This window comes from Lathamus discolor, chromosome 6 (assembly GCF_037157495.1).
Source record: "Lathamus discolor isolate bLatDis1 chromosome 6, bLatDis1.hap1, whole genome shotgun sequence".
NCBI lineage: Eukaryota > Metazoa > Chordata > Aves > Psittaciformes > Psittacidae > Lathamus > Lathamus discolor.
The window spans coordinates 36,592,983-36,607,219 of NC_088889.1; the positions used below are offsets into that span (position 1 = coordinate 36,592,983).

The 14,237-nt window shown below is 42.5% G+C and overlaps 1 protein-coding gene across 4 annotated transcripts in view; it reads right to left on the minus strand.

Annotated features, from left to right (window-relative positions):
• Nucleotides 1-8,816: 8,816 nt before the first annotated feature.
• The window catches only part of LOC136017577 (neurexin-3-like), a 76,330-nt gene continuing 70,909 nt past the window's right edge, over nt 8,817-14,237 (minus strand). For 2 of the 4 annotated variants that reach the window (XM_065685955.1, XM_065685954.1), the window contains exon 2: nt 11,084-13,275. In XM_065685955.1, coding sequence (XP_065542027.1) covers nt 11,967-12,716 — 750 coding nt within the window. In that variant the 5' untranslated portion in view covers nt 12,717-13,275 and the 3' untranslated portion in view covers nt 11,084-11,966. Of the gene's footprint in view, nt 10,642-11,083; nt 13,276-14,237 lie in introns of those variants that run through there. The other 2 variants (XM_065685958.1, XM_065685957.1) reach the window with 2 other exon arrangements.

The following is a 14,237-nucleotide window of genomic DNA, read 5'->3' on the forward strand; positions in this document are numbered from 1 at the left end:
AACTTTACAGGAACTCCTAAACTCCAAAGCTCTATTTTTAGCTTCACATTCAATGTAAACCACAGTGTTCTGCAGATTTTCTATCACACTTGGATAAAAACAGATACACTACTATATTGTTTAATACGTAGGATTTAGCGTTCTGTATTCCAATCCCACCTCAGGCACCTTCTAAGTTGATACCCTTCAATAATTCACATTCTGCTTGCCTCTCAGTTTTGCCATCAGTAAAATGGAGATAACATGTATTTCACAGTGTGCTAGGGTGATGTGAAGGCTGACTGATTTATCAGTAGTTGTGAGATGCTTAGGAACACTCTGATGAAATGTGCCACATGTATGCGCAATTTATTATTAACCTGACAGCGTTTTAGCTCTTTTATTTTCCTGCCTTGCACACAATTCAAGTGCAGGATGCCTGAAGCACATTTGAATGGATGCCATGTGGCATTTTGATTGTAGCAGGTACTACCATTTAATTCTGAAATTCACAACTTTAGCAAACATCACATTAAAGAAGGCTTTTTGCAAATATTTTTCCTTTGCTCAGTTTTGATTTTGTTTTGTTTATTTATTTTTTTAAAGAACTCATAACTGGCCTTGGCTTTTATTCAGTATCATAACATTAAAATTATTAATGGCAAACATAGGCAAGGAAAGGATCTCAAAGGCAATGTGGTCTTTGGGCCCAATTCTGGGAGGTGAAGAAGGATGGAAATAAATAAGACATGAAGGTTAAATGATCAAAGCTACTACTTAGAAGCCCAAACCAGTCACAAGGCTCCAAGGTGCCTGAATCCTTTTTCAAAAAAGTAGTAATTGTTTATTTGCTGACAAGAGCAACAAATCTAGATACGGGTTTAATTCTTAGTTAAGCGTGCCTTTCACTGGTATGAATGTAGGCTTTGCCTGATTAAAGAGCACTTGCTGTATGAAGTTAAGTTCAATACTATTTATGTGATCAGATGTGCAAGACAACATTTTATACAATGATCTGCACATTTAATGTATTTCCTACAGAACAGCCCATTAATGACACTATATGAGCAAGTTCACATAGTTGTACCCACACTGCAGCAGTCAGCCAGCCATTAACAAGGAGAAAATGATGGAGCAAGTGTAAGGACAGAAACTAAACCAGATGAAACCTACATTTTTGTTTCACTCCCAGACCTGAAAAGTGGCTTAAATCGTTTCAGTCAGCTTTCCAACAACATTTTGACAAGTAGCCCAGATGAAACTTCAGCAATTTCAGCTCTTGAAGAAAACCAGTGGAGACTGTTACAAATGCCCCAAAATAGTGGGATATAGATTCATAGATTTTTAAGGCCAGAGGGAGCATTAAATAGACCTACAACACATCAGTGACCTCCACTGTAAGTGGTAGCAGGGATATAATTAAACACCATTGACAAATGAGGACTGAAATCACAGCCAATTGCTCTCCCGAGATACAGGATCTGTTACTTAGCACTTTGGTTTAGCTATCTTTTGCCTCAGGCAAACTAGGAGTCACCACACTGGCAGCGACAGTAACAGGGAACACATCCCAGAACTCAAGAATGGCTGTCATGCCATACTAGCGCAGTTCCCAAGTGATTTTCATAGGCAGAGCACTGCTCATCCAGCCCAAATCTCAGCTTGGGTTGGCTGCATTTCAAAGAGCATTGCTTGCACAGAGAGGTATTTGTTATGCTTTTCTTCAAAAATGCCGCTGCCCAGTTCCGAGGTCCAGCGACACTGCAAACTACTCGGGCTCAATCCAACACACCAAAAAGCTAAAGCCAAACTGCTGACAATCCCAGCCTCTCAAATCAGCTGTGATTCTTCTTTAATATATGCAGCCATGCTGCCTTCACTGTCACAGTTCAGAGACTGCAGTGTTCACTGAGACTGGCACATCTGAGAAGTCAAATAGCGAATAGCCCACCCAAATCCTGTCCATTCAGGATCATTCCTTTGGTCCTTCCTTTTGCGGAACTCTTGACAAACAGCAGCACCTACATATCTGTCACTTCCAGTGAACTTAAGCAGTAACAATGCTTCATACCACTCTTCCCCCCGGGAGGTTCCAAAGGGCATTGAACTGACTCATTGTCCTACCTGTACTCCAGGCTTCACACACTGTCTGCAAGCTGGAAATCTGTTCTCTCTGGTCAAGTCTAACCTGTGCTTAGGCCTTCTTTTGCCTCCACTTCTGAGCCTCACACTTCCCACAGTTGTGGCACAGTGGGGTTGAGTCCACAGGTTTTCTTACAGCTTTTTAGTCAGTGTGGGAGCCTATGCCCCTTCCTTAAAACACTCCAACATTTTGCAGCTCATCAGCAGTAGGTCCTTATTAGGGACAACAGTGTCAATAAGTTATAAAATAAACTAGAAATTTATGTGATATTGACAGAGACTACATTTTTAACAAAGTCAGAATCCAGAAATTCTACAAAACAAAAATACATCTCTTTTTCCACAGACTGCCATCAAAATCAGTATTTTTTTTCTAAATATTTTGATCTGAATGAAACCACCATTTTTCATGAGGAAAATATTTCCAAGCTGTCTTACTCTGTTGTGTCTTAGCTGGTCAAAATGTTGCTTCACACATCTTTCATTTGAACATGCCACAAAATAGGGCAGTCAAAAAACAGACTGCCTAACAGATACACTTATGTGTAAGATGCAGAGTACAGATGAAGTCTATGTGTAGATATGTCTCACATCTTTTCAAAATGAACAGGTTTGGGAATTTGTTGTTTTCATTGCTGCAGCTGACATACAGCTGAGCATTCCAGCTTAAGTAATAAAGAGAATTCAGGAGGAGACAGCTAAGCCAACATCCTAAATTTGAATTAGATCATCAGAGCCCTAATTTATCTTTTTTTTTTTCCAGATCTCCAACAGCACAGTGCCCACTAGAGGAACTCTGAAGAAAGATGATTTTGCCATTTAATGCAGCATCCAATGTTTTCTGAGAAGGTCCTCTACCCGATAGCAAACCTATAGCCATACTGCTATCATTGTACAACTATCTTCCAAGCTGCTGTGATCACACCAGTACCTATCCTGGCAACTTTTCAGCTAGGTAGGCCTATATGAGTGGCACCTCGTCTCTGACACTAATATAAACATACCTCTAGTTCTGGTTATACTGAGAGACATAACAACGCTACTGCTTCACGATGCGATATATCCAATCCATACTTTTTTATGCCTATTGATCTCCTGTTATCTTCCTTAAAAGTCAAAGCTTTCTGAATAACAAGGACCTACACAGATCTCCAATTACACCACAGGTCTGGTAGGCATCATGCAGGCTGGTCCCTTTACAGAGCCCCCTGCCTCATACCATACTAAGTCACACGGCTGCTCTTCTTACAGGAGGCACAGAGGAAAAGGCAAAAGACAGAAGTAAAGAAATTACGGCTACTTTCCCAGCTTTTTCTTTAGGTGGTCCTAGACAAGCAACTTAATCTCCTTTCTTCTTCACAAACCTCACCTTTTCCTTTCATTCCTTCTTTTATAACAGCAACTTACTAAGGAATAATTCCATACACTTCCACATTAAAAAAAAAAATACAAAAATCTTTGGGGAATATGAGCAATATATTTTCAGCCACATACAGAAAGGAGTTTAAAGAATTTGGCCACAAATGTCACTGAGCTATGAAATTTGCAGGTCACAACACAAGCCACTCTCATCTCTGCTAGCCATCTCTGCTAGCCTCAACTGTGGTTTCTGACAAGCCTCAGTGGACAAACTTGCCTTTAGCTCCAAAGGATTCCTCCCATGTTACCTTGAGGAGAAAGGTACCTAGAGGCATTCTGACCCTGAAAGTCAAGCTGGCAGGATGGAAGCAGCAGGAAAGACCAGCAAATCAAACACATGCCCACAGAGACACACCGGAGGTTTGGAAAACTCGGTGTCATTTTTCTCATGTACTAAGGCAACAAACTGAGAAGAAATGAAAATCCACCCAAGAGACTACAGAGTCTGCGAAAGCCTTCTTAATAAATGCAGCAGCCAAGCTACCTCTGGAGCCTGCCAGCAGCATTAGAGATTGAAGCCTGGTTTTAACTCACAGCTCAAATTTCTACATCTACCAATTAAGTGCTGCTTCTTTCCAATCAGTTTCTGTCAAACACTCAGAACCAAACCCGGTCCATTATATTCACTCAGGTTATTTTATTGGTCAAATTCCATGAGCAAGAGGAAGATCATCACACCTCAGAGCAACATTCTGAGAGCCAGGTACCCCTTTCTTCCTTGGCCTACACTGCAAACTGCAGACCAGCTACTAATACACCTGATATATCTAATCAGCAGTTAAGAGTTGTGTTGATGAGAGTTAACAGGAAAAGAAAGATTTTACATACCCTTTTAGTGCCTTAGAATGACAAAACACTTGCCAGCTTTGGGCTAATTAAACAGTCAAAAACCCCAAAGGGCTTTCTTCTCTGTTGTCTTGGTTTTTTATGCAATGACTCATGCAGGAGCAGAGGAAGTGCAAACTCTGCCACCCTGCTCTGGTAGCCTTTTATATTCTCTTTGCTTTCCCTGACAGCACAAGGTCGAGGCGAGTCTCTGGCTTGGAGGGTGACAGGGGCAGGCTGGAACCAGCAGCCACAGCAGGAAGGTGCCAATGCAGGCAGGTAGGCAGGGTTGGGTCACTGCACAAGGGAAAGCATCTGAGGTTCATGACAGAGGGGAATGTCAATGGTACACACAAAACATACCCAAAAAAGAGTCAAAAGCTCATCTTCTCCCATTGCTCCTATCAGCACCCTGCAGCGCAGCTTCTGCTCTGTGTCACCCAGAGGGAAGAGGGTACGCTGCTGCTTAGGCCCTGTCTTTACCAGCATTACTTCAGCCTGGCCTAGGAGGAGTCAGAGTACTCATAGTGTGACACTGCACAAAGCAGCAGGAAACTGCGAGATTTCAGTTGAAAAGCTGAGGAATGCTCCTCAAAGATGGCTACTTGACAAGGAAAGACACCCTAATTTCTAACTGCAAGCCTAGCTAGAAAACTGACAATCAAACCAGGCCATCCTACTGGCTGCTCATGAATTATCATCATTCACTTGTCCTGTTAATATACTCATACGTCTCTGTCACTGTCATACAGAAGCATACAGGATCCTTAATACCTAGACTACAGGAACTGCACTGGCTACATATTTCAGATATGGAAACTGAGACACAGAGGGTAACCAGGTACATATCCCCTGCAAAAAGGGTCAGTTGATTCAATCTTGAGTCCTTTAGTCTGCCAGCAGATCACCCTGGGGATGCAGGAAGCCTGTGGCAGAAATGGAAATTAGTCTCTTAGGCGCTAACATTTTTATGACCAGACCATAAAAGTTCTGCTGCCACAGTCCACTTTCTTTATATGTCATACATTGGTCTCCTCTCAGGATAATGTGCGAACAAGTGTACATGCAGGCAGCACCTGGACAGATGAAATAGCATGACTGACGTTGATGTCAGCAACACAGAATGTGAATACAATGTACTCAGGTCCCAGTCCCATTTCAAACACAAACCCGTTGTCCTCCAAGTAGTCTGTTACATCCACAGTCCTCCCCACCTCCCCACATTCACCTCTCTCCGACTTTGGGCTGTTTGGCACCCAGCTGACAGCTCCTGGACCTGGTCACAGACAGAAGACGGGCAAATACTTGCTTTGCAGCATAGGTTTACAACGGCAGTGAGCCTGTCTGCAATGAAGGATTGTGGGAGACACACACACTCACACCTATAGGTCACATTGCTGTCTCTGTACAGCAATAACATGTCAGTTGCTTCGCTTTCTAGACGGAGAGAAAGAAGCTTTGCTATCCATCAAGTTCAAAGTGAGTCAGCAAAAGAACAAGAGGTAAAGTGAAATCAGAAGTTGGCCCAGGACAGGTGGCCACTCTACTATTTCATCACATGTATTACCACCTTCTCCCGCACCAGACGCGCAGAGGCTCATCTTCTCTTAGTGCCAGAGTTGCCGGACAGATGTGCTTATCTTCTGCTTCCTTATCTGTAGCTTTGTTGCGCCGTTTCCAGTATCCTCAAGGTATGTGGGAGGATTATTTCCCCTTATTTTCCACCAAAACTTAACAAAAAATACCCTGTAGCAAATGGCTTGCATGCCTCCATCCTGGAATAAGGATGAAAGCAAGGCTACAGAATGCTCTGTCTTGCCTGGGGTTATATTTACTGATGATTGACCTCCATGACAGGCTGTCTAGCTCAGCAGAAGCCTGGACAGTAATGAAGGATGAGCTCTTCCCCTTCCCACCTCCATTCTTTTTTAGGGCAAAACCAAAGGAAAATAAACCTTCCTTCTGAAACTTGAATTATCTCCTGAACATAAGTAGGAAAAAGAAATTTCTGGCACTGCTTAGTTGGATAATTATTATCAGCTACTTTTATTTAAATCTTTATTTAGTGATGCCCTAAAATTCCAGTTTAGATCCTAGCTGTGCACACTCTAGGACAGAGCAGGAGCCAGCAGGTTGGTCTACGGGCTGACAGAGGAAGCTGGTACCCAGAATCCAGCTAGAGTTAGTCCTCCAGAAGCTCACCCAGCCCATTGAAACCTACTCTTTGTGACAGCCAAGAACTGTTTTCTTATACTATGAGGCAGGTAAAACCAAGCTAGTACAGCTGCTACATGAACTATGGCTTACTCTTTCATAAAGCAACATTTTCATCCTGCTTTCCCCCCACACACACCCTGAGTCCCACTTCTTTCTACTGACAAATTGTTCTTACTCTTCACAAGTCCCACCTCACACCAAATAACGAGCTCCTTTGTACCCAAACACAGTTTGCTTCATTTCAGCAGAGATGTCCAAGCTTTGCCTAACTGAGGGCTATAACTTGTCTGTTGCCTGAGGTCTGAAGCTGATCTGCAATCAAGCAGAAAAGGATTGTAGCCTCATGGTCATCTATAATACAGAAGAGTGAAACAAGAAGAATATAGCTGTCAGCATGTATTGCAGTGAGACTGTTTGAATCAATGGCACACTCCACACAGAGGCCTGTAATCTCTCTGTGGCTCCCTTGCATTAAAAGCAGGGGAGGCTATAAAACATATCCAGCTAAGTCTGGAGCTGCAGGCAGTCCACACTTAGTGAGTGGAGAGAGGTCCTAGGCCATTTCTGAGAAGGACTATGTAGAATCTAGACCTCGGCTAATAGTGAGTCAAATTGAAATTCTGTGCCTCCTACTCAGTTTTAATATTTATTAAGAATAATAAATCCTACTTAAACTGCTCTTTGGAATTTCAGAGCACTTTATAAACATTAATTAGTAACACATCATCTTTCTCTGGTGCTTATATGGTAATGCATCAAAAAATTAACAACCACACTGGAAAAAAATTCCTATTTTAAATACAACCAAAGGAACTTAAGTCGAGAAGAATATGCAGAAGAAAGAGATGGAGAAAAATAAATTGCTGTAAAACTGTCATGAGCAGAGTTCTTACCAGCTTTCTGCCCAATGGCCTGGGCTGGGGCATAGTAAATGGCATGAAACAACAGATTCTCCCCTTGCAATATTTACTCCAAAGTCCTTGGAGACCATTGATTGTACTGTTTTGCACTGGCGGGTGAAGATCTGGAACCCCAAAAGCATTTCACAGAACTGCCTGATGTACTCTAGAGCAGGAGAGCACAGGACCAAACGGAGGGTCTGCAGCTGTTTATTGCTGGTGAACTCAACAACAACCAATTTATATTCATCTATCAAGGAATATGCAAGTGGAAGCAAATATTATGGTCATGTTCATTTGTTTCTGATTACAAAATGTATGTAAATGTATATGCAAATTAAGCGCACCCATCAAGCTCATGGCAAAGTGACAAATTAGCCCTTTGTATTACAAAGTTTGGGGTGGCTGGCAGGGAGATACAGGGATTGCAAGCAAGGCTAGGCAGTCCCTTTAAATAAAGCCAGAACTGGGCTGCTCTAAAAGGGCTGGTGGAGGATAAATCCTGCAGTAACTTGTCGCTTTAAAGGAAGCTGAGGGGCTATAGAAAAAACTGTTCCCCTGCAGTTAGAAGTGTGATAATTACAGAGCAACGGGCTCCTCTGTCATTCAGCAGGCAGCATCCCCAGGAAATCTTGCTCTGTAATCAAGGGAAGAGGTGCAATCAAGCCCCTATTCAGGCTTCGTTTAGAAACAGCCCCTGCAGGCAACACAAAGGCTTCAGCATGGTGCCTTGTGAAGTTGGTGATCACATCAGCGTCTTGGTTCTGCAACTACAAGCAGAGTTAATGTCATTTCTAAGCATATCTTCTGTTCACCTTTCCTCACAAAGTCCAGAAAGGGTCTAGGGAGACAAGTGAGGTCTTGGGCCAAAACACTGTACATTCAATGTTGCATTCACGCTGTCCACATTAGTGAACTCACTCTCTACACCCTGATTGCAGCGAGAATTTCCTGCAGACAAAGGAAGACAGCATGATCTTGAAGGAGCAGATATGAACATGTTCATCCAGCTGCTACAGCAGCACAGTTTTCAGAATTTGCATGGGGAAGGTTTTGTTTATTTGGGTTTTTTTCTTCAACAACATGAATCTATCCATGCTGCTCATTTACTACAGGAGCCTCGTTCTCTTGGCAGCAGCCTGATTCCATGGAGGCTGATGAGGTTTATTAGATGGGAAGGTGTCTCTGACTTCAACTTTCATGTCTAATACCACCATTACCCAGAAACATACAAATTAATTGCTACTCAAATCAGCCATCCTTTGTACCCTCCAGAGCTGTCAGATTCAATGAACCAGTTTACTCCAGCTGCAATAAAAATAGTATCACATTTTATTTAAAACAGCCAAACCTTCCAAGGTGAGCACACATTTGCTTTTCCACTGTATATATAGTCAGAAATAGAAATTGTACTTCCCAATGACCAGCAATGACCTCCTCAGCTACCCTATCTGGGTGTGTGGCTACCATGACATACACGATACCGATAACTCTGGGTGCACCTGAAGTGCCAAAAAATCTTTCTGCACATCAGGGACATATTCTGGACAGGATTTACCATATTGTCTCAGTATGGAATGGTTGTTCTCTGCTGAGGTTCACCATAACTGGAAACGCACTTTGCATTACAGTAACCCCTAATACTGTAAATGGGGCTTCATTCCATCACAGTACAGAATCTGCAGGTTCCACTCCCTGTTTGTTTCTTATTTCTCCAGCTAAATGAGTTTGCTGTGGTTATACCATCTGCAGACATAGGTATCAGTCAATAGCCAAGCAATGGCCTGGACACTGTCAAGAGAACTCATTATTAAAAAGGTATATATTGCCTTTAGCTGTTCCAACAGAAGCTGTTATTGATTGAATCCCATCAATTCCCAGTAAAAGGGCCAACTCCACTGATGAAATCAAAATACACACATGGGCTACAGACTAGTAAATACTGTAATGGACTTAAGGATCCCCTGCAAAAGGCAGCTGTGGATATCCAGTTGAAAGAGGACATCTTTTTCAAAAATGAGACTGGGAATAAAATAACCATGTTACTTCTTCAAATATCCAGAGGCAGGACAAAAAACAAAAGGGAATAGTTGTGACAACAAACATCTCAACCTCTTAGAAAAAGCAAACAAAGAAAATACAAGTTGGTTAATGGCCAATCAAGCCACAGGCAGGAAAAGCCGGCACCCAGTTCTGCTGTTCCTATCCCATTCTACTGTTCATCAGCAGAGGTTTCTGCCACACTCACAGAACTGAAAGAGAGCATCTTTGGAGTTTGCCAAATTTTTTGAAGTCAGATAAAAAGGTAGCTATACTTAACTTGGTTCCCATTTTGTTTCCTTGTCACTTTTCTTTGTCTGCTCGTTTCTACTTATTAAACAGCTTTTCTATTTTTCCCCTTCTTTTCACAATCTGCATAGACACTGTAACATTTCTGGGTGGCAGCATTTAACACACAGAAATCACCGTTGCTGCAGCATAAAGGAGGCAGAAAACAAAGCTGATTATAAAATTCCAACATAAACCAAACACACATCATGAATAATACATGAGAAAACTGAAGAACCAGGCAAGGTAATGCCTGTAGAAATCTTTACATTTGTTCCATTGGAAAAGTTCTCTGCACAGCATCTTCTGCGTGAGTGAAGAAACCTCAGCTAACAGTGAGTCAAAAGTGTTTACTAAAGAAGGTACATCGTGACAAACTTCCTTGCTCACCCTTAACAGAAGGTTGGGCTGGAAACTGATGAATCACTATAGGAAACAAACAGCAGTGGTGACGCATGGCTTCAAAAAGTAACAATAGCACTGCTTGCTCCATGTCTGCAAATGAAATATCCCTGGATTTATTAGAAGATTAATTTAACATTGCTCCACCCACCCAGGAAATGCTGAAATTTCACTACCGGAGCCCTGGTTAGAGCTGTCACAATTGCCCCACAGGCACATGGACGCCTCGCTCATTTACAGTATTTTCTAAAGATATTCACTGAATACCATATGCTGTTGATGTCTTGAGCAGCTCCCCATAGAGTCCGTATCCATTAACCCAGCAGTAGAAATAGGCTTATATCCTTATGTTTCAAGGTCCACATGCCTGTGTAGCTCTTGAAATCTTCCATCATCCAAAACTGTCATTTAGACATGAGGTGTGATCGTTCTGTAAGCACATAAGTATCGGGATGGATGGCCCAGCTACTGAAGTGCCTGGTCACACCCAGCAGTGTCTCCAGCTCCACAGAACTCATGGTTCAAGCACAGAAAATAGTTCTGTCTCATTACAGATTTGGACCTGATTGGTGTGGAGCAAATAGCCAGGAAGAATGCTTCACAGACTCACACCTCGTAATGGCCATGTACTGTTACTGTAATTGGGGTATAAAGCCAAATTTTCTGTTACCATTAGAAGCACCTTAAAATGAATGCACACATGGATGTCATGTTTATTTTCCAGATCTTCCATTCCTATAAAAACATGTTTGCTTCTCCATCTATACTGCAGACATAGTGCTGAATTTGCATAGTATTTCTGTAGGGCTTTAAAGTATAGGCACTTTATTTTCCACACTTTTCACATTCTACATACTAAATTCTAGTTAATTTATTTTAATTGCCAAAAGACATAAACAAATGTTAGGTGTGATAAGATATTATTGCAAGTATTTCCATTTTGACAAAGTTTCAGGGTTGGATTTTTATTCCTTGAGATTAGACACTTTTTGCCCAGGTTTCCGCTTTGGCTTAAGCTCATACCATTGCGTTTAAATCTAAATGCCAGAAAAAATGCTATGATGAGATTCTCAAATTCACACTGGGTTTATCAATTGACTTAATTTAAGTCTCTTGCACATGCAGAGTTAATTACCATTACATTGCTAAAGACCAAGGAAAAAAAACTGAAATACTTTTCATCATGTGGTTTGTACAACCCAAAACTTCTGGACTTAAATTTTGAAAGACAGTATGAACCAGTGTAGAAACACTCAAATCACTCTTCCCTTTGCAATACAAAATAAGACCATTCAGCAGGTCCCAAAGCAATTTAATCAGGGATGCTAAAACAATTGAGGTTCTACTCAGTGATTAGTATGCAAGTAACTTTTGCAATGCCCTGTCAATCATGTTAGCCATATATGTATAGCTCCTGTTTACAAACCCATCACTCAGTTTTCAGGAACACAGGGTAGAGGAATTCACCCAGATAGCTAAGATAACTTCTTAGTGCTGCCTTTATCAACACCAACCTAGGGTACTTCTATACCAATTTATGTTCTTTACCCTTATTAAGTGGCTGATGAAAATCCGCCCATGCTAAAAAAGCAGCATTCTTTCAGAAAGGCACATTTGCAATTGCTTGTGCTCTCCTCTATTCCCATTTCATTACCTTCAGCTGGAAGAACAGTGGAACTTTAATTCCTCTGATACCCACCAACAGAGATAAGAGCTCAGTCATAGCCCTGCTAAGTGACAAATTAACTCTTTGGATTAAGTAAAGATCAATGGGAAGCAGGGAAGTATTCTCTTACCTTCAGAACACAGCTTGCCAGTATACCCAGTGGCTGAGCAGTCACAGTGTGGCTCACCATCCAGAAGGAAGCAAGTGCCACCATTTTCACAGGGGTTTTCTGTGCAAAGCCCTTCCATTTCCAGCCGGACCCCTTGACTGCCCAGGAGCTGTGGCTCAGAGTTGCCGTATTTCAGATCCAGGATAAATCCTTGAAACGGAGGCTGACCCAGAACACCATCAAGGGTCAAGGCAGCAGGACGGATGTCCAGTGGGACTCCACCAACAAAGAGGTCACTGACGATATTCATATACTGACGTTGTGGACGCACCTCGCCTGGCTTGGCTTCACCATCCAGCACTAACACCGTCCGCAGGTGATTGCGGCTGACCATCAGGAAGTGCCAGTTGCTGTCATTGACCTGTTTGTCTGTGATAACTGTAGTCTCCGCACAGTCCATGCTGAACTGGAGCTGGATGCGCCCATCAACAAGGGACAGACAGAGGAAGTCACAGACACCACCATCATCAAAGTAGAGGAGCAGCCCAGCAGAGACATTGGTCTTGAACTGGAAGCTCAGTTCACTCCTAGTGCTTGCATCCCAGCGGAGGTAGCGGGCCCACTGGTTGGGGATGCCCATGAACTCCAGACCCAAACAGAGACCTAGCAAGGAGCCCAGCAGCAAACTCACCTTCAAGGTGAAGCAGGCAGAGTGCAGAGTGAAGCCCATTGTTCCAGTAATCTGTTCTTCTCTAGGAGAAAAAAGAAGACCCGCTACTGGGAGGAGAACCCTAACAGTCAACACCAAATGCTAAATCCAGTGGGAAGAGGAGGAGAGCACAGACAGTGACAGCCAGAGGAAGAGTAAGTGAAAAGTGAGATAACAACTGCAGGTGACCAACAGGAAATGTCTCCTCCCCAAGGAAGGATCTCAATTATCCTTTAGGATACAGAGGCTTTTATCTCAGAAGTACAGGGTATATGAAGTGAATTCTCGAGCCAGCATACTTTTGTGAAGGGCAAAATAACCCACAGTGGTTTTGGTGGAATACAAAGGTGACACTGGTTGTTTCAGGGAGGAAGGAAAGGCAGAGCTGAAGACCGAGCCTCAAATTCTGGTTTCCTAGAAGTGTTGACAATATCGATGGAGGTGGCAGTGAGATGGAGGAGAGAGTGAATTCATAAAGCACGTGATCGTCAAGAGGCCAAAAATAAAGTCAATCTTCATGATGCACTGGCGGCTACCCAACCCATAATTCACTGCTTGGCACTCACGGAGCTTGCAGGACCTGTGGGGTCAAGAGGAGAAAAGAAAGGAAAAAGTTAGTCTTACTACTCACCATATCTTTACTAGGAAGCTTATTAACATCTTGCCCAGTAACTCATTTCCATTTCTTGATACCCTGGCCACTTCTTCCTGCCTGCAGTTGACTATATAGTCCTCCAAAGCAGCAAGGAGATCTATGTCATCAAAACTATGAGGACCAAATAGAGAATTCACCAAGTGATCTGCACACACCACAACATTCAGAACGCAAAAATACATCAAATTGAAATCCTTTGATAGATGCAATCTCATTGACTTTACTGAGAGAAATGGTGCTGAAGCTTCCCCAGCAGCAATTACCTCTCACAGAAAGTGCTTAGGGCAAAGACCAGAGTTCCTCCGAGTTTAGAAGCTTATACAGGGCATAAGAAGACTTTACCCAAATTTCCCATTTCACTGTTTTCATCATGCTACCAAGCAAGCATTATAGAAGACAACCCTGAAGTTAGCCTGCCATGAAATAGATGCTTTTATTTTACATGTCTTGCACACTTCATAGACTCTAACAGGGACCTTTGCAACCTGGAAACATGTGCTATGCAAATGATATATGGCAACCTGCAGCTTAGATGATAGGAAAGTTGTAGCTTAGATGATAAGAGCTGTCTAAGCACTTAACCACTTACCCTGGGGTCTAGCAGTTTGGCAGAAAGGCCAAATTCACCCCTAGCTAACAGCAAGCAATTCCAACAACCTTCAGTGAGCAGGAGTTAGACCAGTTAATACTGGGATTTAATTCAGTTCTGCCTATTTGCATGTGGGTGACTGTATGCCTAGGGTAGGAGGATATTTTTGGATGACAAGTAAAGACAGCACAAAGCTAGGCTCATTCTCTGAAAATTCTGCTTAAAAAGAAAGTAAGTTTTCTATTAACACAGGTGCTTGTTCACAGAGAACAGCTCCAGGAATGGCTAACATTAGCCC